Source organism: Sceloporus occidentalis, unplaced genomic scaffold (genome assembly GCF_023333645.1).
Source record: "Sceloporus occidentalis isolate IW3139 unplaced genomic scaffold, rSceOcc1.0.p SCAF_6, whole genome shotgun sequence".
Taxonomy (NCBI): domain Eukaryota; kingdom Metazoa; phylum Chordata; class Lepidosauria; order Squamata; family Phrynosomatidae; genus Sceloporus; species Sceloporus occidentalis.
In genome coordinates this window covers 9,722,405-9,745,020 of record NW_028316986.1, presented here as the reverse complement: position 1 = coordinate 9,745,020, position 22,616 = coordinate 9,722,405, and the positions used below count along the sequence as shown (strand labels likewise).

The window sequence follows — 22,616 nt, the reverse complement described above, 5'->3', positions numbered from 1 at the left end:
CTCTGATCAGTGGGGGGGGGGGGGGGAATAGAGCCTTTCTCCCTCTCTTTCTCAAACGGAATCTGCCTTCTCCTCCAACCCTGGAAAGAGAATCTTTGGGAAGAGTGCTCCCTCCCTGCTTTTCCAGCAGCCTCTTTCATTGATCTCTGTGCTCTCTGAAGGGATTCTCCCTGGCTGTCTTGGGAGACATCAAGAGGGGATGCTGTCCTGCAAAACCCATCCCCATAGTTTCTCTGGAAACAGCTTGGGCTCCTCAAATTCGCTTTGCCAGAAGCCTCTCCCATTGATCTCTGGGCTCTCTGAAGGGATTCTCCCTGGCTATCTTGGGAAATGAAATGGAAACGATACCAAAAGTTAAATCGCTTCCAAATATTCCAGATTAATGTTACGTCATTCTGACGTACTATTGATTGACAGCCCCAAATAAGGCATGGAGGAGAAGAATCGATTTATTTAAACACCGATTTCATGCCAAGTAGGAACGCTTGCAGGTAAAAACTTCGATTTAAATAACCAGATGGGAACGAAGAATAACGCGTTTCGGAACGCGAGATAACACCAGGGTTATTTTGAATCGGTTTTATTAAAAACGTTGTATTTTAAATCGTTTCAAATATTAAGTGGGAACAACCCCTGAGTCTCTTCTGCCAGACATCTGTGAGAACTATGCCTTTTTCAAACAGGTTTCACAGGGGCAAGACTGTCTCTGATGGCAAAATGGAGGGAGAGGACTGAGCAAGGTTCAGGGGAGCCAGTCTGCAGCTCCTTGATGTTTCATAACAATGCAGATGCCATCGTGTGCATCAATTATTGAAATGCAGCCCATAACAGCAATCCTCTTTGTTTGGCTGCCTCCCCTTCCAGCTTGTGTTGGAGTCTGGGTGGGCAGACATGGGACCATCTCCCTGTATTTGTTTTTCTCTGACTGGGTGGTGACTTCCAGACAAAGCGAGAAGAACTTAAACTTTAACTGATTGTTGACCTTAGCTGTGGAACCTGTAGCTGCATTGTACCAATGTGTTAAATTTCACCAGGCAGATCCAGCTGTTGTCTCTCCCTCTTGTTTTAAAAAGACTGATCTAATATGAATTTTCAGAGAGTTTCCCACTGAGGCACTGACCTCACTACGAGGGGAACCTAATTTGATCACAATCAAACCCCAGTGGAATAAAAGTTAGAAGGGCCGGTCAAAACTCTTACATTGTGCACCAGCCTAAATAACATTAAGGCACTAGAATCTAGATCCTATCTGATCTAGGAAGTTAAGCAGGGTCAGCCCTGGTCAGGATTTGCATGGGAGACTACCACCAAAATACAAGGTGCTTTAGTTATAATTTAAAAAAAAAGAACTAGCAAAATTCCCCTTGAGTATTTGTGGGATTTATGGGGTCACCATAAATCAACAGGCAAGGTGAAGGCATGCACACACACACACACACATTAAATTATTTCTTTATTTACAACATTTTTTCCTTGCACTCCAGCCAAAAGGGCTCCCAGAACAACCTCTGTAAAATCAATAAATGCAAGACAACCCACAGTCTTACAGTCTTACAGAGTGCAAAAGGTTAAGGCAGGGAGAGGGCAGAAGGCAAACTGAAGGACCAGTTTTTAAATTGACTGGCTTGATAAAACAATAATTTTGAGCAGAAATAATTCAAGGCAAGGAGGAATCAAACAGAATCATTTTATCAGCAGAGCCAGCACCATGGGCTTTGCTTTCCACCTCTCCCTCTGATGCATCCATGGCTGCATTCACACTGGAGAAATAACCCAGTTTGGCACAGCTTTAACTGCCCTGGCTCAAGAGTATGGAATTCTGGGAGTTAGAGTTTGTTGTGGGCCCAGAGTGGAGCAGAGCTCTGCTCTGGACCCAACAACATACTCCAACTCCCAGAATTCCATACCCTTGACCCAGGATGCTGAAAAGTGGTGCTAAACCAGGTTATCTCTCCAGTGTGGATGCAGCCCAGGTGGAATATCAGCTGTTATGGGGCAGCTGAGGGAAATGAGAAGAAATGGATCATTAGGGCAGGGGTTCTAATAGGGAGGGCTTGATGTACTAACAAGGATCTTACCGGGAGAACCTAGAGCGAATCCATTTGTCAGGTGAACCTCTTGCTCTCAATGCAGGTTATTGAGCCCAACTTCTCTGAAGGAGGGGAGACCATTGCCACCATCCCAATCAGACTGTCTGTGCAGTGTGCGTTCTCCAAATACAGCATCACCCCTGTGTCACTCATCAATTTTGGACCACTAGTGAATGGTTCCCGGAAGAGCAGCAGTTTCACCATTGAGAACAAAGGCTCCCTCGATTTTAAATTTGGCATCTGCCGGCAAATTCGAGATGCAACGATCCCACTGAGGAAAGGGTGAGAAGAGAATGTTTGGCCCCAAAAGAGAAAGAAAGAGGAAAAGGCAGCTGGGGCAGCTCCTCGCAAATGCAAGATGAAGAAAAAACACATTTGGGTGGAGAACCATGGACTAATCCTCAAACACACACACACACACACACTCACAAATGTGTAAGTCTGTAGGGGTGCAATTTTGGAAGTTTGGTAGGCAAGAAGAACACTATAAGTACCAAATCCACATTTTAAAGCTTCCCTTTCCTTCCCAAAAGATCGTTAGTAATCTCATTTGATTCCCTAAGATTTTAATAAATATAGATAATACTATGATGCAGTGTTTCTGCAATAAAATGACAACACATTGGCTCCTAATGCCATCAAGATTATCTCCAGCAGCAGAGCCTTGGTTACGTCTCTCCAGCAATGAACCACAAATGCAAGTGTATCATGTAAATACAAATACCTAATTCAACTGTGTATAGATGTTTATATGCACAGGTAATAGAAAAACTTACAAAACACTACTCGGTTCAGTATATATCAACTTGCTTCCATACTTTAGAAGGAACAGCAACTGTGTAATATACAGTAATTAATCACAATTAATTGGCTGATGTCCAAAAATAGGATTGCAGCCAATTCAACTGTTGTGATGGCAAACGTATTAGCAAGGGAGTCCTTCACAATGTTGAAAGTAAAATAGTACACCACAACAATGACTTCTCCAGGAACAGGTGCATTTGGTGTTGCACAAATTTTGACTGTGCAAAAACACTCCTGGTCACTGCTGAGACTTGGGCCTCTGGCTCAGAGCTGAATCCAGGAGCATCCCCAAACTGTGAATCTGCGTTTTCATGGGGAGAAGTATGTGGGCTCACAGTTCTTTAATTTTTCCCATTTGGGGAGAAATGGGATGATGATTTTTGTTATTATCATAGAATCCTAGAGTTGGTAGGGATCCCCAAGGGCCATCTAATCCAATCTTCTGCCATGCAGGAACACACAATCAAAGCACCCCTGACAGATAGCCACCCAGCCTTTGACCCTGGCTTTCCCCCAAAACTGGGATTCACGGAGGCATACGGTTACACTACAAAAATGATTACAATCTATGATTACAGAATGAAAAACTATAGTTAAAAGTGTTTATAGCCATGCAAATTTAAATATAGCTAATAACAATAATAATAATAATAATAATAATACTTTATTTATATACTGCTTTTCCAATGATCAAAGTGGTTTACATCAAAGCGGTTTACATCAAAAACACAGTTACATTTGCATAACCTGATCATATTGTTTGTTTTCTTGGTTCCATTCCCCTCTTGCAGAAACTCTAATGTTAAAAGCTCCCGTTCCCGTGAGGCAGACGTCGGTCGGCAGAATGTCACAATGACCATTGGCAGGCAAAGCAAGCGAGCTGAATCTCTGCAAAGGGATATGAATCTCATAGTTCAGGTGAGCCTGTGTCACTTCCTCCTCCTCCTCTCCCATAGCCTCACTTGGGCTCTGATGCCAATGCCTTTTCCTTGACGATTTCTATTGCCTGTGCAGATAGTGGTTGGATAGTCTCTGTCCTCTGATGGACACCAATGCAGCCTCCTCTCTCTTCTTTGTCTAGTGGAGGGGGATGAAAGATGCACCAGTGCCTCCTGGGGCCCTGTCTTTTGGGGGCTGGCCCAGCTGTCCATGGAAATAAAATCCCAGAGTGTTATGAGCTACCCAGCATCTTGCTGGGTCTTGCAAAATAGAGCCTCAGGGCAACTCCCACTTGTACTTCTGATAGAAATCTAAAGAATAACATTCAGAAGGGTTCCTGTGGGGACCAGCCTGATTGGCCCCATGCCATAATAATAACAGCACATTGAATCATGTACACTTCCTACCCCCTGAAAGAGAGAGGGAGCAAAGAGGAATTCATACTGGTTGGGGTATGTCCATCACTATCCCATCTTTCTGGAATTGGATTTGTCCTTTGCATCACACCAAAATGGATTGTCATGGTCAGATCCAAGGAACCATTTTCCCTCTCCTAGACTAGAGGAGAAGAGCTGCAGAGGAAAATAGCAAAGGAGGTTGCAGCAGAACAAGACTTGCTGGTTTCTTTTGAGAGATGGCAGCCTGCAGGCAGGCAGGTCAGCCAGCCCTCCTCCTCATGCTCTACACCTCCTTCTCCTTCTCCTCCTCTTCCTCTTCCTCAGACTCGCTTCTCCCTTGGCATGTTCACCGTCTCCCCAGGCTTTGGGACCATTTCTCCAGGAAGCCATCAAGTCATCACAGTGGATTGCTTTGCAGATCAAGTTGGGAAGTGTGAGGAGTACTTGATTATTGAGATCACTGACAGACACCCTGATGACAACCCCGGCGGCATTCTGTATACTCTGGAGGCTGAATCGTGCATCCCAGGTAGGCAGCAGTATCCATAGAGCTGTCCCAACTGGAAAGGGATGCCTCTGAACACCATCCCTCGAAGCAAGCTGTGGTGTTGTTCAAAGGTCACAATCTTTCTTCTCTGTAAAGACTTGCAGGAGGATTAGCAGCACTGGAAGGTTCAGGAGCCATGGTTGACCATTGGCAGATGCGCAAAAGCTCTGAAAGATCCCCAGTTACAGTATTTCACCAGAACATTACAGTGATTCTTCCTACCACCCAAAACTAGATAGCTGAATTGAAGGGAGCTTGGAGTAACTTAGAGAGGATTTTTGTGTGCACGCTCAGTATTCCTTCCTTCATATTTTTCTTAGAGCATTGGTCAGAGCCATTTCTTGAGGGTTTCTTTTCCTGGGATGGGGTCCCATGGCTGTCTTTTGCTGCCTTTTCCCCAGGGTTTGTGACCGATGACATCAAGAGCATTTTCGAGGAACATCGGATTTGCAACCGCAGCGGCCTTAGCCAGGTGCTGAAGATGGTCGGATGCGAAGGTGTATTTGTGATGGACGAGAACAGGTTTATCTTCACAAACATCCTTGTGGGGCACCAGGCCTCTGCCCGTTTCAAGATCTGCAATACCGGCCGAATCCCCTGTGACGTTATTCTCGCCACAAAGCCGATCTCTGCCAAGGTGAGGGAAATATCCTGGCTGTGGATTCAGGGTCACTGCTGTCTCTGAAACTGTGGGTCAGGATGAACTGCATTTAGCACTGGCCCAGAAAAATAATGTTGTGTAGAAGCCCAGCCCAAACAGAAGATCTTTATTGACTAACTGTGCATCCTGCTTCTCTCCCAGCACAAGCCCCAGGTGGCTCACAGCAATGAGAATAAAACTATAACACAGAGACCCTTTTACACAATTGCCAAAAGTCTGTTTAAGTAGAAAGGTCTTTGCCTGCTGAGGAAGGGAGAGCCGAGAAGGGCGCAGGCAAGCCTTTTTTGGGAGGGAGTCCCATTTTCTGTGAGTCGCCACTTAGGAGGCCATTGTTGGCAGGGAGGGCTTTTTTAGCTGCTACATTCTACATTGCCCAAAGTGCCCTTTGCCAAATAAAATATATAAATAACCTATAAAGCTGATTTGTGTGTGTTGGGGAGGATTTACTGCTGCACTGAACTCTCTGTTTGCTTACTAGCTTCTGCTCAGCTCCAAGCCAGCAAATGAGAGAGTCGTCCATGTCCTACAAATGGGGGGATTGTCCTACCTTTTCTCTGGGGGTGATCCCTGAGGCTTCACTGATGGTGGTGCTTTTCTTTCCACAGTCTCCTCTCCGAATGGTCGACGTCTTTGAGCTCCATCCTGTGCGGATGTGCATCCCTAGCCGCTCATATGCCTTTGCCACCCTGACCTTCTCACCCCAGGTCATGCAGAGTTACCAGTGCATTTTTGAGGCTTCCATAGATGCCGCACCCAGGTAGTCCAGCTATGAGGATGATGGAGTCAGGAGGAGAGGGAGAGGTAGAAAATGTCTTTGGGCTGCTTAAATAAATGTGTGAAAACAGTTTTCTTCCATCTCTCACTTTCAGTGTGGTTGCCAAATCCAGACACTTATCATTTGAGGTCACTGGAGATGGCAACCTTCCTCAGATCACCATTGTGCGCCCTGTGCTGTGTAACAAGAAAGGGAACCCACTCCTCCTCTTCCGGAGGCTCCTGCTGGGCCACACGGAGACCCTTCCTCTTGTGGTCAAGAACAGCGGCAGCATCCTCGTCCAGGTAGTGAAAGGTGGCATGGCAACCAATGCTGAGAACCATGGACAATGGTCTCTTTCCCGCTGCCCACTTGTAGCACTTGGAGACACACCTTGCACAATATTGGGAGTCTGAAGAGTTCTAGGCACCTAGTGGAACTGCAGAAGTCAAGATTCTGGGGGGAAGTGGTTCCATGACACTTAAGTTGGCCTCAGACTGCTATAAATGTGCCGTGTGAAAGTGACTTGACAAGTAAATGTTATCCTTCTTGCCATGACCATGCTGTGATGGGGAAGGTGGCTATTCCAGGACCATCACCACCTTTGTGGTGGCTTCCAGAACTGTCCCAGTTGCCTGGCTGCTGTCCCAGTGTTCCTTGCACAGGCACACATGCGTCTGCATGGCCAGAAAACCAGTGCAGCCGGGGCTGAGGAGGGCTGGCAGTCAAGCCAGGAGGGCCATAGCAGAGGAAGGCAGGGGAAGGGAAGCATATTAGCGGACCTTTTGGACTTGCTCCCTGGACACCAGCCGTGGAGCAGGGCAGGAGAGAAAGTGGAATAGCCCAGAGGCCAGGGTGGCTATTGACAGTGGCAGTGGGAGGAGAGGGCATTGATGATGAGAGTTCTGTTTATTTCTCAGTATCTTTCAAGGTGACCTCTGGATCCTAAACATTGTCCCAGGACTCGCCTCTATCTCACTAACTTTCTGTTGTCCCTTTCCACAGCTGCACCTTGATGTGACAGATGAGAATTGTGCATTTAGTTTGAAACCCAGGCCCACCACACAATGCATTTATGTGTCTTCTCACACTGAGGAGAACGAACCCAGCGAAGGAGGTAAGTGGCATAAAACTGCTATGGCACAAGTAGATGTAGTATCTGCTCTATGGCAAGGAGAAAGTGTGTGGGGGGGAGACAAGGGGAGGGACATTTTATGCTGGCACTAACATTTTTATAGCCACTAATCCAGACCACAGGGTTGCCATGAACACAGAGTGCATGTTGCTCACGAGGGCTTTGCAGAGCTGAAGCAAAAACCAGTGCACTCTTTGACTGTGTCCAGACGAGGATGACCAAACTGACCAGAGGTCTGGAAAGCAAGCCTTATGAGGAACAGCTTAGGAAGCTTGTGAGGCTTAGTCTGGAGAAGAGAAGACTCAATAGCCATCTTTATAGAGCAGAAGATATGTTATATGAAAGATGGAGTGAGCTTGTTTTGTAGTGCTCCAGATACTAGGGCATGAGTCCAAATTAAAAGAAAAGAGATCCCACCTAACATTGGTGGTAAGAGCTGTTTTGACAGTGGAATAGATGGCCTCAGAACAGAGCTTGGGTGGCCCTCTCTTGGGAGCCCATGGCAGGGCACTGGATCAGACGGTCTTTGAAATCCCAATGAAAGGAAACAACCTTTTATCTTCCGGAGGTTTCTTCTCTATGGGGGAAATCTCTTCTCCTGGCCTTCAGACTTTGAGTTTCCTCTTTCTTTTCTGCTTTCTCAGTCAAGAAACCCCATGCAGCCTCCCTGATCTTGCACAACGGGGAATCAGCCGAGTTTGACGTGGTTTTCCAGCCCAACTTGACCCAGAGAATTGAAGGGGTGATCCACCTCTCTATTGTGGATAACCAGTATGAAGAGACAAACATCCAGATGGTGGGCGAGGGTTACCAGGATGATGTGACGCTGGACAACATCCGTGGCTTAGTGACAGACATTGATATGGGGAGCACTGAGGAGCAGCGTGAAGAGAGCGCAGCGGAGAGTAAGTGGGAGAGGAGAAGCAGCAGTGATGGGGCGGATATGGGGGGCAGAAACGACTCTGTGTGTGGGATGGTTTTCTTCTTTTTGCATCTCATTCTATGCCAGCTCACAATGTATAGTTTCAAGGGGCTGCCAGCCCACCATGTTTAACCATGGCTGAAACCTGGTTTGCAAACTACACATTGTGCTAACTGTTGCTTGCTGTTTTATCTAAATTTACAAACTACCAACAAACCATAGTTATGGCTGTTACCTTGCCTCCAGAGGCTGCTTCTTTGTGGAGATGTGAGTGAATTTGTGAAGCTGAGCAGGAGGAAACAACAGGCAGGCTGCTGCAATACGAGGCTTGCTGGGTGTGCCTTTATATAAAGAGCACAGAGACAAGCCAATGCACAGTTCCTTTCTCACCAGAGCTTTTGGTGGTGGAGGTGGTGGAAGTTATTGGCGTAACCTGGCCAAAGGTGGGAGTGTACAGATCATTGGCTTTATGCCTAGAAGTGTGTCATTCAGATAGTCTGTTTTTTTCCCCTGCAGCTGCCAGAGTGGATTGTATCCAGTTTGGGGACTGTCATGTCGGGAAGCCCTACCAAGCAACGTTCACAATCACCAATCACAGCAAGACAGATGTGATGAGATTTGAGTGGCCTGTTGTGAATCCGTTTACTTTCTCCCCACAGGTATGGGGTCACTGACTCTTCTTTTGCCAGGGCTCTTTGTTGCTCAAACTCACACACACACACCGCCCAGGGAACAATGTGTGTTTCCCACACTTACCTGCAAAATTATTGGTGATAACTTGCCAGCTCCCTGGTCTCTGAGCATGGCTTGGTCCCACTTTATTCACACAAATTCTGTGATTCTTCTGTGTGGGTTTGCCATGGAATCAATAGCCTCCTCTTTCTTGCTCCTTGGAATTGCTTGGGAACAAATGAGTTCTTCTGTAGGATTCTTTCCTCTGAAAGACAGCCAAGGGACCCCATTTAGCTCTGGCTCCACTCTCACCTTCTTTTTCCTCCCCTTTGGCTGCATATTCACTTTGCTCCTTCCCTCCAGGGCTCTGTGGCTGCAGTAACATTTCAATGTGGGGTTTAGTGTGAAGCCAAAATGTTTCAAATCAGACTACAAATGATTCTATTGTGGAACAGATTTTCCGCCCAGGAAATTACTAAATTATCAAGCAGTTTCAGCAGTGAACAATGGTCAAAGTTAATTAGGTTGTCAGTGAACCTAAAAGGGAGTGATCTGAGAGCATAATAATAATGATGATAATGATAATAATAATAATAATAATAATAATAATAATAATCCTCTGTGGATTGTGGCAGGGAATAATAATACGTTACTGTACAACACATAATATCAGTCATTGTGGTCTCTTCCAACTCGATGATTCTGTGATTGGTTGATAGGTTCAGTTATGATAGGCTGATAAGATGAATCCTTCATAGATTCATCTTAGGGTCACCATAAGTCAGAAACAACTTGAAGTCACACAACAACAACAAGACATTATAGAAAGCAATCAGATGGGCAAATTAAGCTCACCTGCCAATCATAAAATAAAGCATCATTCTTTGGAACATACATAACTAAGCAAACAATACATGATAGGACAAAGAGATATCTTTAGTCACTGAAAGGAGGATTGCTTCAAAAAACAGGCTAAAGGTATTGTCTCATTTGACCCTTATGAGCCAGTATGGTGTAGTGGTTTAAGTGTTGGACTAGGACACTGGGAGACCAGGGTTCAAATTGCCACTCAGCCATGGAAGACTACTGGGTGACCTTGGGCAAGTCACACTCTCTTAGCCTCACAGGAAGGCAAGGACAAACCCCCTCTGGAGAAATCTTGCCAAGAAAACTCTATGATAGAAATATCTTGAAGACACACAACAACAGTAGTTTGACCCTTAGACACAGACTTCTACTGCCATCTAACATGCTAATGTTCCTTCCCCTCAGATTGGCCATCTCCATGCAGCATGCACCAAGAACACTATTCTAACCTTAAAATCCAGCACCCCGATCACCATCAAAGACCAGCTGCTCAAGTGCAAAGTTTCCAAGATTGCCTTCCAGCAGCCGGCTGAGCAGGTGCCTGACTGGGATGATCGCCTGCACACTGTCAAATGGGTGGATGTCTCAAAGAGCACCACCAGCACTCGTCCAGGAAAGAAGAAGGTAAGGGACCTGGAGAGGGAAAGGGGGCCCAGACAGCCATGTACATATGGCCGTTGATGAAGCCAAACCAAGAATCCCCATCCAGATCAAGGGAGAGTGTGCTCTGGGCTCACAGCAAAGCCAGACCTTGGAGGAAGCCATGGACAACAGAGCCACCGTCATGCTGGATGGGGCAATTTGGGGTTTTTGGAAAGTAAATGTGCTGGCTGCCATTTCTCCCTTCTAGCGGCATCCTTGCTCCCCACTAGCAGCTGTTCCTTCACCAGTATTTATAAGAAACTCATCTTGAGCCATTCCATTTTGCCTCCATCTCTTAATCTATGAACCCCTAACTTCTTTATTAAATCTTGAAGCCCTAAAATTTTCTCCCCATGTTCCTCTAATGGGGATGGTTTACTTGTAGAAGCTCCCCTGCTTGTTTGGCCCTGTTTACTCACTCACTCACTTGCTCCTATGTCTGCTGCTTTAAAGGTTAGACTGGAAAGGGGTGTTGTGGGTTGGCTTCCTTCCTCTTATCCTGCTCTCAATGCAGGTGATCGAGAAGGATCCAGAACCTGCACATCTCACTCTGGAAGAGGGCGGCCGGGAGCTCGAGCTTCATGCAAGCGCCACGGTTGACTATGCTCAATATAAAATGGAGGTGGATAGTGTGCACTTCAGGGACACTTTGCTCTTCCAGACAAGGGTCTTCCAGTGAGTACCAAACATACCGGACCTTGCCCTGGGGCTGGATTTTATTTCGATGCTTCTCTTTCTGCTAGGTTTGTTCCTCTAGGGCAATGGTGGGCAACTATGGAAAGGCAGAGGGCCACATTATCCCACCAGGAGACCTTGGTAGGGGAATCATGCCCCCACTGCAAGCTCTCCAAATTAGTTTTGACCTTGCTCAGCCCAGCAGATCAGGAGCTGGAATCATCTGATGTTCTAGAAGTTAATGGACTTTAATTCCCAACATTTCTCATCCTGGGCTAACCCACAAAAAAAAACCCAGCATCTGGAGGGCCCCAGGTTTCCCATTCTTGCTGCAGAGGGTGGAGTATCTTTGACAGAAATGGGGAGAGGGTATTTTCAGAGGGCTCTGAGTTCTCTTTTTGCCTGTATTCCCTAACTGGGACAAAATTCTTTAAAGTCTCTCTGTCTCTCTCCTTGACCTGCCTCCCCACATTGTGCCATCAGAGTGGAGCTCTTCAACACGGGAAGCGTGGAGCTGGAATATACCTGGAAAGTGGTCATGGAAGAGAGTGGGAGGGCAGTCAACTTTGCGATGGACCCCGGGCCAACAAGCGCTGAAGGTAGAGTGGGTGAACCTTGACAGGGTCTTAAGGCCTTCCTCCCCCTCCCCAGTCTGCCCTTAGGTTTCCAAAGTCCATCCTTCCCTAGTGAGGGGCATTGTCTGGTCCTTCCTGTATAACTCACCCTCCATCTTTTCAGATATTTCTGGTGAAGTAGGCCTGGTCGTCCCCTTATCTATTTAGACTGAGGCACTGGGGGGGTCCTCTGTCATTTGTCAGCTAATCTGGATTCTGCCTGGGGGCCCATTCTCACCTTCTGGCCAACTAGGCATCCAGCTTGGTGAAAGCCAGACAGACAGAGTTAGCATTAATACCCTATTTAAATATTTTTAACTCTTAGAATCTCTGGATAGTTGTATGGGGCAGATTCTTTGGTAATCTTTTAGGTTGTTTATTATATGCAATCATAGTTATACAAACATATGCAGTCCCCTTGGGAAAAACACAGATTTGTCAATGCTTGGGCGTCTTGCTTGCACTCCATTCCACTCCACTGTATTGCCGACATTAATTACACAGGTTAGCTGTTAGACTTTAATCTTAAATCGTATCTCATAATCACCTGGCCTTTTTGCCATGATGAGAACTATATCCATCTTATGTTAGGCATTTGGGGCTTGGTGTCAGTGACCGTCTCAGCCGCAGCAGTAGTCCCTTAGCCCAAAAGTGAATTAAGGTTAGTTTCTCAGGATCTTACAAAGGAGCATGACTTTTCTCTGCGTTGTGTGTCCCAAATGCTGCCTGCCTGCTGCTCCCCACAGTTTTTTTCTGGGATAGTTACCTTTTATTTATTCTGGCTGCATTCCCACTAGCTCATTTGCCCTGGGTAGATCTGGTCCAGATTCGCTAAGCCAGTACCAAATCTCTCCAGAAAGTGGTTCACACTACTTTTACCCTGATCGAAGCCCCTCAGTGCAATTTACCGTGCTGATATTCACATTTCAAAAAGTAGTGCTTTAAAATGGAGCCTCCTTGTTGTCAATCAAATGATTTCTAAATCACTTCCACTCTTGTCATTGGTGATATGTCATGCTGGCATGGGTGATTTCCTCCCTCCTTTTTTTAAAAAAAAAATCTGTCAATTTGGCACATAAGAAAAGAGAGAGAGAGAGAGAGAGAGAGAGAGAGAGCCTTGGCCATTGGGGCACCTTTGCCTTTAGTGCCTTTCAAAAATAGTGCCATTAAGTGCCTTTTTAAAAAAAATTCAGTGGCAACGTTGGTTAATGGCATGAGTGCTTCCCCCCCTTTTAAAAAATCTAATGGCAATGTTCGCATATTCTCTCAAATTGTGCAATTAACAACAACAAAAATGGTAAAGGGCCTGGAAACCATGCCCTCTGAGAAACGACTTAGGGAGCTGGGGATGTTTAACCTGGACAAGAGAAGGTTAAGAGGTGATATGATAGCCCTGTTTAAATATTTGAAGGGATGTCATATTGAGGAGGGAGCAAGCTTGTTTTCTGATGCTCTGGAGACTAGGACCTAGAACAATGCATGCAAGCTCCAGGCAAAGATATTCCACCTCAACGTTAGGAGGAACTTCCTGACAGTAAGGGCTGTTCAACAGTGGAACACATTTCCTCAGAGTGTGGTGGAGTCTCCTTCTTTGGAGGTCTTTAAACAGAGGCTTGATGGCCATCTGTCAGGGATGCTTTGATTGAGATTTCCTGCGTGGCAGGGGATTGGACTGGATGGCCTTTGTAGTCTCTTCCAACTCTACGATTCTATGATTCTATGGGAAAAAAAAACCTCCCAAATGTCCTCCCTGGCAATGCCCAGGGTTAACCCCAAAACATCCCCCCAATGAAAGCAGAGCCAAGAGTGCTCTGCTTTTATTTTTGCAGTCGTGCTGAAGGGGAAATGTAGCACAAGCATACACATTCTATCAATATGTATCAGTCTGTAGCACAAGCATTCACATAATCTGTCAAAAATAAAAATTACCAAAAAAAAAAAAAAAAAGAGAGAGAGAGAGAAAGCCGCTTGGCAAAGCATCCGGTGCGAGAGGGGAGGCATGTTCCGCCCACTACCCACCCTCTGACCTAAATCTCTCCCCTGAACTTGACCCAGTCATGACCGGGGCCAAGCTCACATTTGCCGGCAGCAGGGAAGAAACGGGTTTTCCAAAAAGAAAGGGAAATAATCCACTTTCGGAAAAACTGCTCTAAGGGGGATTTGCCCTGGATCTGGTGTGCAAACCCCTGATCCGAGTGTGTCAAAACCGGCACCAGTGGGAACTTTCCACATCCGGGTTACAATTCGGTGAAAAAGGTAGTCTAAATGGCCCCTCTGTTAAACTACTTAAACTCCACCCTCTTATATCACAGTATCACAGGGCAGCATGCAGAAAGAATCAGTTTAAAGCTGTTTTGAATCATTTAGATTTTGAAAGGATAACGGAAATAATCTAGAAGCATGTTAAACATAACAGTTTGGAACAAAGTAAATCAGAAGAGGAGACCCCACTCCCACAGTTTCATCCGGTGGGACGCAGAGGGCCTTGAGTGGGCATTGATGAGGAGAGGCACTCCTTCAACCATTTGTGGCCCCAAGCTGCTTAGGGCTTTAAATGGCTTTTAAAGATGAGGCCCTAAAGTGAGGCAAACTTGAACCAGAAATCCAAAAAGATTTCCAGAAAATATTTCTCCTGGGTGTTCAATATATGGTTGGGAGGGAAACAAACAGAGGGTCTTCTGGTGGTCTGGGGAAAGTGTGGGGTAGAACCAGCTGCTTCAATCAACTCCCTTTGCCCCCAGTGGATGCTCCATCAGGAACGTCAGCTGCGTCCATCAAGGCCCAGTCCAGCCGGCCAGCCAGTCAGTTGGAGAGCACCCTGGAGAGCTTTTCTTCCTATCTCTTCCCAACGCCCTCCCGGCCCCCATTCTCCCTGGAGCCCAGAAGTGGCACCATCCCTCCAGGGAGATCGCAGATGCTCCAGGTGAAATTCTGTCCCCAGGAAGTGGGAGAATTTGAAGGCCGTCTGCTCTGCAGGTAAGAGGGCATCTTTGCCCAAATGCCATCAACTACAGGTCACCCTTGATTGGCTGTGTGCTTGCCTCAGGTTACAGCACATACCTTCCACTGGAAGCCTGGAGGAAACTGCTGCTTTCTGCAGTAGAGAGAAGACTGCCCAGAAGGGTGTCTTTGGGGTTGTTCCCACTTAAGATTTGAAACGAATTAAAATACAACGTTTTTAATAAAACCGATTCAAAATAACCCTGGTCTTATCTCGCGTTCCGAATCGCTTGTATTATTCGTTCCCATCTGTTTTTTAAATCGAAGTTTTTACCTGCAAGCGTTCCTGCTTGGCATGAAATCGGTGTTTAAATAAAGCGATTCTTCTCCTCCATACCTTATTTGGAGCTGTCAATCAATAGCACGTCAGAATGACGTAACGTTAATCCGGAATATTTGGAAGCGATTTATGTTTTGGCATCGTTTCCATTTCATTGACTGTTTGTGAATTTAGCGAATTTAGGAAAGCGAATTTAGGAAACCCAAGCTCTTTCCAGAGGAACTATGGGATAGGTTTTCCATGACAGCATCCCCTCTTCATGTCTCCCAAAAGACAGCCAGGGAGAATCCCTTCAGAGAGCACAGAGATCAATGGGGGAGGCTTCTGGCAAAGCGAATTTAGGAAACTCAAGCTCTTTCCAGAGGAACTATGGGATAGGTTTTGCATGACAGCATCCCCTCTTCATGTCTCCCAAGACAGCCAGGGAGAATCCCTTCAGAGAGCACAGAGATCAATGGGGGAGGCTGCTGGAAAAGCGAATTTAGGAAACCCAAGCTCTTTCCAGAGGAACTATGGGATAGGTTTTCCATGACAGCATCCCCTCTTCATGTCTCCCAAGACAGCCAGGGAGAATCCCTTCAGAGAGCACAGAGATCAATGGGGGAGGCTTCTGGTAAAGCGAATTTAGGAAACCCAAGCTCTTTCCAGAGGAACTATGGGATAGGTTTTCCATGACAGCATCCCCTCTTCATGTCTCCCAAGACAGCCAGGGAGAATCCCTTCAGAGAGCACAGAGATCAATTGGGGAGGCTGCTGGAAAAGCAGGGAGGGAGCACTCTTCCCAAAGATTCTCTTTCCAGGGTTGGAGGAGAAGGCAGATTCCATTTGAGAAATGGAGGGAGAAAGGCTCTATCCCCCCCCCCCCCCATTGATCAGAGCCCTTCCTTGCCTGGGCGAGATCAGATGCCTCCTCGCGAGGAGCCTTCCCTTCCCTGCCTGGGTGAGATCAGTGCCCAAGCGGGCAGGGAATGCCTCTTTGAGAGGAGCCTTCCCTTCCTGCCTCTCCTCCGTTAGAAATGGGCTCTCCCCACACAGAGGGGAGGTTGCAATCCACCAGGGGAAGCCTTGTACTCCTTTGGCAGATGCAGGCGCTTGAGCAGCCGGGACTTCAGGCGCTTAAAGCGCTGAAGAGATTAAGCGCCTGTAAACCATTAAAATAAAAAATAAAAATAATCCTTATCTCTTATTGAAAGACCACAGCGGACAAAGGGGTGAGGGAAGCAAAAATGGCGACAGCCAGACGGATGGGGACAGAAAGGGCCACTCCCCCAAGGACAGCCCCATCGCACTCGGCTCCTCCCATCCATCTAACCCGATTTCAAAGGTTGTCGTTCCTATTTAAATACTCCAGTTCCTAACTCGAATCAATGGAAAAACGTAGGTCAGACCCTAGTGTTTTTTTAACACGCGTTAAATGAGGAAAACTCGATTTAAATTTTTATCCCGCTCTACGATTCGATTTGTAGTGGGGACGATTGCGGGTTGCTCTAGAACCGTTCTAGGTTTAAATCGGATCCTAATAGGAACGCCACTCCTTGGATTCGATTCAGAACGCGGGGTTTCACCTAGTGGGAACAACCCCTTTGTTGGAGTTCAGTACAAGCACAGTGGTGGTCTTGGGGTGGAAAAGGAAGAAGGCTGTAGGGTCCCCTCTCTCCCTTTGTGTCTTCATTGGCATGTTCTCAACCCTGGCCTCTGTCTCCTCAGCATTGTGAACATGAAAGATGATGAGGAAGGCCCAGCTGTGGCAGTGAAGGGGAAGAGCCTCCTCCCCTATTGCCATTTTGACCTGGAAGACTCCGATTATATTACAGCAAACAGACGCAACCCAGACTTGCGAGGACCGGGTGGGATGAGCCTAGATCCCAGCACGAAAGTGATTGAATTTACCTCAGTAGGTGTACATGTCAGGAACACCAGGTGAGTGGCCAGCAGCAGCAAGGAAACTCTGTAAGCTGGTGGCGGCCGACCCATGCAGCTCCAGACAGTTTAACACATGATTTGAGCATCCTTGGTGTGGAGAGTCCTTGTTGGGCCAGGGAACCACAGGCTTTGCCTTTCCCTTACCAAAGGAGCGGTATTCCTTTGTTTCAGATCCATGGCTCAAAGATGGTGGCAAACCAGTTCATTTCGGTGCTGCTCTGCCATTCCTCCTTTCCTCACTCCATGCCTCCCATGGATACATAGTAGATACTTTATCATCAGATGTAAGGCCTCTGGTCAAGACCATTGTTTGTTGGCTGGTGGTTTGGAGGATCCCACGGATCTAGATAACTCTTTTGATTCAGAAACTCCTGAGCTGAGATGTCCCTGCTTACCAGGGAATGAAAAATGGAAGACCTGGGCAGATGATTAATCAACTTGTTTATTGTTAACATGAGTTAATATTCCTAATGTTCTGATTTTTCCTTCTTTCTTTTTCCTCATGGTTAGGAGCTTTGTAATCATGAATCCCACCAATGCCCCCTACTCTTTCCAGTGGGCCTGTCAGCAACAGGAAGAGGGGCAGGAGCATGCGGCCTTCATCTGCTTTACTGACCGGGGACAGCTCCGGCCAGAGAAGACCATGGAGGTGAGTGGCAGAGAGCAGCCATCTCTTCTGCTTCCAAGGTCAAAAGGTTCTGTAGCTGAGGCTTGTTCAGTGTGTTTGGGGCTACTCCTTCAGTCAGCCTCTTCCTGTCATAGTCACCTTCATAGAGCTGACCCTACTGTTAGGCAGAGTGAGGCAGCTACCTCTGATAGCAAATTGGGGCTGCCATGAAAGGTCAACAGGTTGGCAGTTTTTGACATCATTGTTATATTTTTACTGCCAGGGATGGGGTAAAGGTTTGAATTTACTGCCTCGTGTTCCAGAATTTCTTGGATGCCTTTTGGTATTACAATTCAAAGACATAGCCATGTTAATCTAGATTAGACTCTAGACTCTAGAAATTCAATATGCAAAGGGGTCTTGTAGCGCCTTTGAGACTAACTGGAAAAAAGAAGCTGGTGGCCTGAGCTTTCGTAGACTTGAGCCTACTTCTTCAGATGCATTTGGTGAAGTGGAGGGTCCCAGACCTTCATCTATACATTTATATGCACTCTTGCTAGCCAAAGCAGGACTGTATTTGAAAACTCCCCTTGTCCCTAATCTGTAGGTCATATTTGAATTCATCCCCCGGCATCTGGACATCACGGAATCCTTTTGGACCTTCTCAATCCCTGAGCTGGACATTTCGGTCCCATTCCTCCTGGTGGGCCATACCACAGACCCCGAGGTGTCTTTGGACAGATGTCACCTGAACTTCCACTCGCTCTTGGTCGGTAAGGGCAATTGTGGGGGGAGGCAGCTGGCTTCCACTCTTCCTCTTGTTCCGAAGCCCCAAGGGCTACATCTTTCAGTGCTTCCACCAAGGAGGATGCAGAAGAAGCAGGGAAGAAGCTCAGGTCTGGGAAGGATGAAATGCTGGATTATGGGCTTACTTTGGGAATTCTGTGCCGCTTCCAAACTTATCGAACTTTCGCAGATTCCATTGGGCAATCTTCTTTTCCAGGTTTTATAACCATCACCATTCCTTTCAGAAATCCTGGTATAATTGTTAGCAGCCGCAAGACAGATGTTTTAGGCTGTTGCAGCAAAAACAGCAAAGGATCTTGGGGTAGTTTAAAACCTAACAGTTCTTCATCTGCCTGATGAAGTGGACTGTAATCCAGAAAGATTTAAGCCATAATAAAAAGTTAATCTTTTAAAGTGCTGCAAGAGTCCTTGTTAGTTTTCACACCACAATTTCATTTTAAGGAGGATAAGGCCTCACTAAGTCACTGCTAAGACTTCCATTAAGATAATTCAGCTGTGCTTTTATTGTAAGCCACTTCCAAGGCAAAACAGAGAACAAATTATGGGAAAAATAATGAGTGACAATGCCAAAGTACAAGTAGGAAAGAGTATCCAATATGTGGCATGTATGGAAGGAGCCATAATAATAATAATAATTTGTTTTATTTATATACCGCTATTCCAAAGATCATAGCGGTGAACAGCAAGTAAGCTAATGAGCAAGTAAGCTAATTTGCCCCCAACAGTCTGGGTACTCATTTTAGCTCCCTCCTCGGAAGGATGCAAGCCTGAGTCGAGCTTGGGCCCTTTTGCTGGTCTTGAACTCGCAACCTTGTGGTTTTGAGTGAATGGCTGCAGTACAGGCATTTAACCACTGCGCCACCAGGGCTCCATGCCTTCACCTCTTCCGTTCTTCTTTCCTTTCACATCCTTCATTCATGGTTGAAACCACAGTTTTAAATTTTGTGGAGGAAGAAGCTTTCTTCCTTGCTTAGGTTACTCTGAGGTTTATCACACGGAGATTTTTAGAGCTTTTGCAGGTCAGTTCTGACGTGACTGCGCTTTCAACGATGCGGATTCACGTCATAACGTGAATGTGTTATCAGACGCGATTCCTTTCTATGGGTGCCCCTTCTGTGGTGCTTCCGCAGTGAATCCAAAGTGATTCCTCATCTTGATCAATTCAGAAAAAAAGTGAATTCACAGAATTCGCATTCAAGCTCACTTCAATTTCACTTCGAATTGGTCTGGTGTGGAAAACCACTCCGATGTCGCCCCCCCTTGGCCCCCTGCGTCCTGCTCCATCATCCCTTCCTCCTCCTTCACCCCATCTCCTCTTCTCTGCCACCCTGCCACCCATCCCATCATCCCCTGCCTTCTCTTGCACCCCAATCCTGGCCCCAGTGAACCCCAGTGACCTATCCCATCATCCCCTGATTGCTTCTTCACCCTGATGAAGGATGACAGCTAAGGAGGGGGTAGGGAAGGAGGGCAGCGTCCAGAACCCCACTGAGCATGCCCAAGGGTGCCGATTCGAATTGTTGAACCCTCCATTGTGGTAATACAATGTCCACTCACTCTGCTTTACTTGAATCCGCATCACGTGACTTGCTTGGAATAGAACTGACTTCGCTTCCCCTCGATTCAGAAGGGAAACAGAAAGGCAACCAGGTATGGTAAAACATCACGTTTTAACGTGAATTCACATTGCTAGACAGGAGTGACTCTGGATCTGGTGTGAAAAAACATTACGCTTTGCATTGCTAGAACAGGAGTGACTGCGGATCTGAGCTGCAAACCCCCCCACGTGTGATAAGGTCCTCTGTAAAATGCCTGTCAGTATTGAAAGGCGGTTCACAGTAAGCCAAACAGAAAGACTCATGTTTACAATGCAGTTTTTCTTTTATATTTTTCATCCTTCAAACCATATCATTTTCTTAGATTATGAACCCTTTTTCCATTGAAACATTAAGATTTTTTAATAATTGTCTTTAAGCTGTTCTAGGCCTATGAAATCAAGCAGTCTAGAAATCCTATGAAACAAAACAAAGCCCATCAACAAGAGAATGATCGTTTGGGGTGTTGCTAGTTGTCCTACTCATTCCTGGACCAGGGCACATTGTTGGGAAGCGGCTGATATTTCCAGACAGCGTCAGCTTCCCATTTTGGTTTGCATCGCTCTCTTGCTTGGCTTGAAATGTTTATTGCAAGCAAACAAATTTAGAAAATAATCTGCAGGAGGGCCTCTGAATTCTGTAGTGAACTGACACAAAAGCTTGCCTTGCTCTGCTGTTTTGTTCTCCTGCAGGGCACGAAGCTCGGGAAAGCCTCAACATTATCAACAACGAGAAAGAGAGCTACAGTTTTTCTTTCAGAGATGGCTCCCGCTTTTCTGAGGGTCGAATCAACAGTCTGAAAGTGCAGCCCATGGAGGGCTCCATCCCACCACATTCCAGGTAAAGCGGAGAAAAGCTCTGGGTGCCAAATGCATCTGCACCAGAATCCAGACTTCCCAAGGCAGGCATTTTGAGCTTTCCAGTGGTTTCCTCCTGACTGTTCAGAAACACATTCTGTACCAACGGAAGTTAGGATTCACCTTTTCCAGCTGGGAAAGACAAGGAGCATACCAAGCTTCCATTATTATTATTATTATTATTATTATTATTATTATTGTTTCTGACCCCCCTCTACCCATGGATTGAGGCAAAGAACAATAGCAGACAAACAAATATGCATCAGTATTTGCATCAACATAACATCCATTAAAACATACATCAGTTTAACAAACAAGATACACACATATTTAAAAATCTACATTTAAAATTCAACATTTAAATTGTCCATTTTAAAAAAAATCCTCTTGGCAAGAAGAAGGGGTTGTGGAATGGGAGGGACCTCACTGGAGGCCTCTTCAGACCTAACTTGCTTGGGGAAGATCCTGTGTCTTCACTGGTGGTGGAGTCTTCACATTCTGAGCTGTAAGGAAAGAGACCACTTTGGCTTTCTGCTCTTGAGTGTAGTCCCTTTATAACAGAGCAGCCTTCAGAGGTACTCTATTCCTGAAAGACCCTCGGTGATCAGGTATCAGAAAACACAGAGCAGACTCAGCGTCTTGCAGGGGTGGCATTTGGGCTAATCTGTTCTCAACAAGCACATGTGTTGCTGGTTTTCTTTTCCATGTCAGGATCCCTATCACCATCTACTTCATGCCAATGCTGAAAGGGGAAGTGAACTTTAACTTGATCTGTGATGTCAAGAAGAAGAGCCAGCCCCTCTGCTTGAACGTCAAAGCCACTGGCCACACCATGGGTGTCTCTGTGAAATATGAGAAAAATGATGGCACTGTCACTGAGCTGGACTCTGACCAAACAAAACCGCTTCCATTTTACGAGGTGAGAGAGAAGCAATTGCTGGGGTGGTTTTGTATCAAGAAAGTATCAAGATGCAAAAAAATTAATAAAAATCTTGCTCTGGAATTAATTACTCCAGAGTAATGCTTTGAAATAATAGCTGTAAGTGTTAATAGATGGTACTTTGGTTGGCTGAACCTCCATGCATCCACCTGCTTTCCACCCTCCAGGAATAGATGCTCTGTGGACTAATACCTAAGTCCTTCCTTACAAGAGAAGAGAACCATAAGCAGTTTTGATTTCCTATCTCCAGCCAGTGGCAAGCATCTTCTGTTCTGGGTGGTTTGGACTCAGACTACAACAATCTTGAAGACTAAGGTCTTGAAGACTGTTTCCAACCATTATTCTATAGAGTTGACCAATCCCCCACAGAGCTAGCTTTCTGCCTTCCCATACCTTGAAGGCTCCAGGCAGTAAGGCCATTGTTGCACAGGAGCACTTTTCACTTGTTTAGGCCATAGAGGAGGTTAGTGTCTTGCAGCCCTTCTCGGTGATCTCTTCCGTATTCTTCATGGTGCCCAAATGCAGGGGCAGTGTCTGGTCCATTTTGGGCCTCAAATTTACCAACCCCTTTCTGCCTGTAACTGCATGGCTGAGTTGGTGGTACAGGGTCGATGGTGGTCTCGAGAGTTGCACCACAGCGTCAGTTGTGCTGCATGACTGGCCCCGTTTCCTCTTAGCACTCCTCCTTTGAGTAAAGCACTCCCTGGTCCTAATAGACAACATGTAGCTTGTTCTTTCATAGCAAAATAGAGAGATTTTTGATCCCTGTCTTCCAGCTCCATGTTCCTTTCAAGGGGGGCACAGAGCCTCCTGTGGGAGGATGAAGGTGCTCTAAGGGATGAATGGGACTTACCTGAGGAGGATCCTCTACTAGCCCTAATCCGACC

At 46.2% G+C, this 22,616-nt stretch overlaps 1 protein-coding gene across 3 annotated transcripts in view; it reads left to right on the top strand.

The window, feature by feature from the left end:
- Positions 1 to 22,616, top strand: part of HYDIN (HYDIN axonemal central pair apparatus protein) — a 117,880-nt gene that overhangs the window by 81,580 nt on the left and 13,684 nt on the right. For 2 of the 3 annotated variants that reach the window (XM_089528843.1, XM_089528845.1), the window contains exons 58-75: positions 2,134 to 2,372; positions 3,686 to 3,812; positions 4,556 to 4,760; positions 5,180 to 5,415; positions 6,045 to 6,196; positions 6,285 to 6,498; positions 7,199 to 7,310; positions 7,973 to 8,233; positions 8,767 to 8,909; positions 10,195 to 10,413; positions 10,946 to 11,106; positions 11,590 to 11,705; positions 14,462 to 14,696; positions 16,708 to 16,920; positions 17,434 to 17,572; positions 18,138 to 18,303; positions 20,625 to 20,772; positions 21,501 to 21,708. In XM_089528843.1, coding sequence (XP_089384969.1) covers positions 2,134 to 2,372; positions 3,686 to 3,812; positions 4,556 to 4,760; positions 5,180 to 5,415; positions 6,045 to 6,196; positions 6,285 to 6,498; positions 7,199 to 7,310; positions 7,973 to 8,233; positions 8,767 to 8,909; positions 10,195 to 10,413; positions 10,946 to 11,106; positions 11,590 to 11,705; positions 14,462 to 14,696; positions 16,708 to 16,920; positions 17,434 to 17,572; positions 18,138 to 18,303; positions 20,625 to 20,772; positions 21,501 to 21,708 — 3,294 coding nt within the window. The remainder of the gene's footprint in view (positions 1 to 2,133; positions 2,373 to 3,685; positions 3,813 to 4,555; positions 4,761 to 5,179; positions 5,416 to 6,044; positions 6,197 to 6,284; positions 6,499 to 7,198; positions 7,311 to 7,972; positions 8,234 to 8,766; positions 8,910 to 10,194; positions 10,414 to 10,945; positions 11,107 to 11,589; positions 11,706 to 14,461; positions 14,697 to 16,707; positions 16,921 to 17,433; positions 17,573 to 18,137; positions 18,304 to 20,624; positions 20,773 to 21,500; positions 21,709 to 22,616) is intronic. The other variant, XM_089528844.1, reaches the window with a different exon arrangement.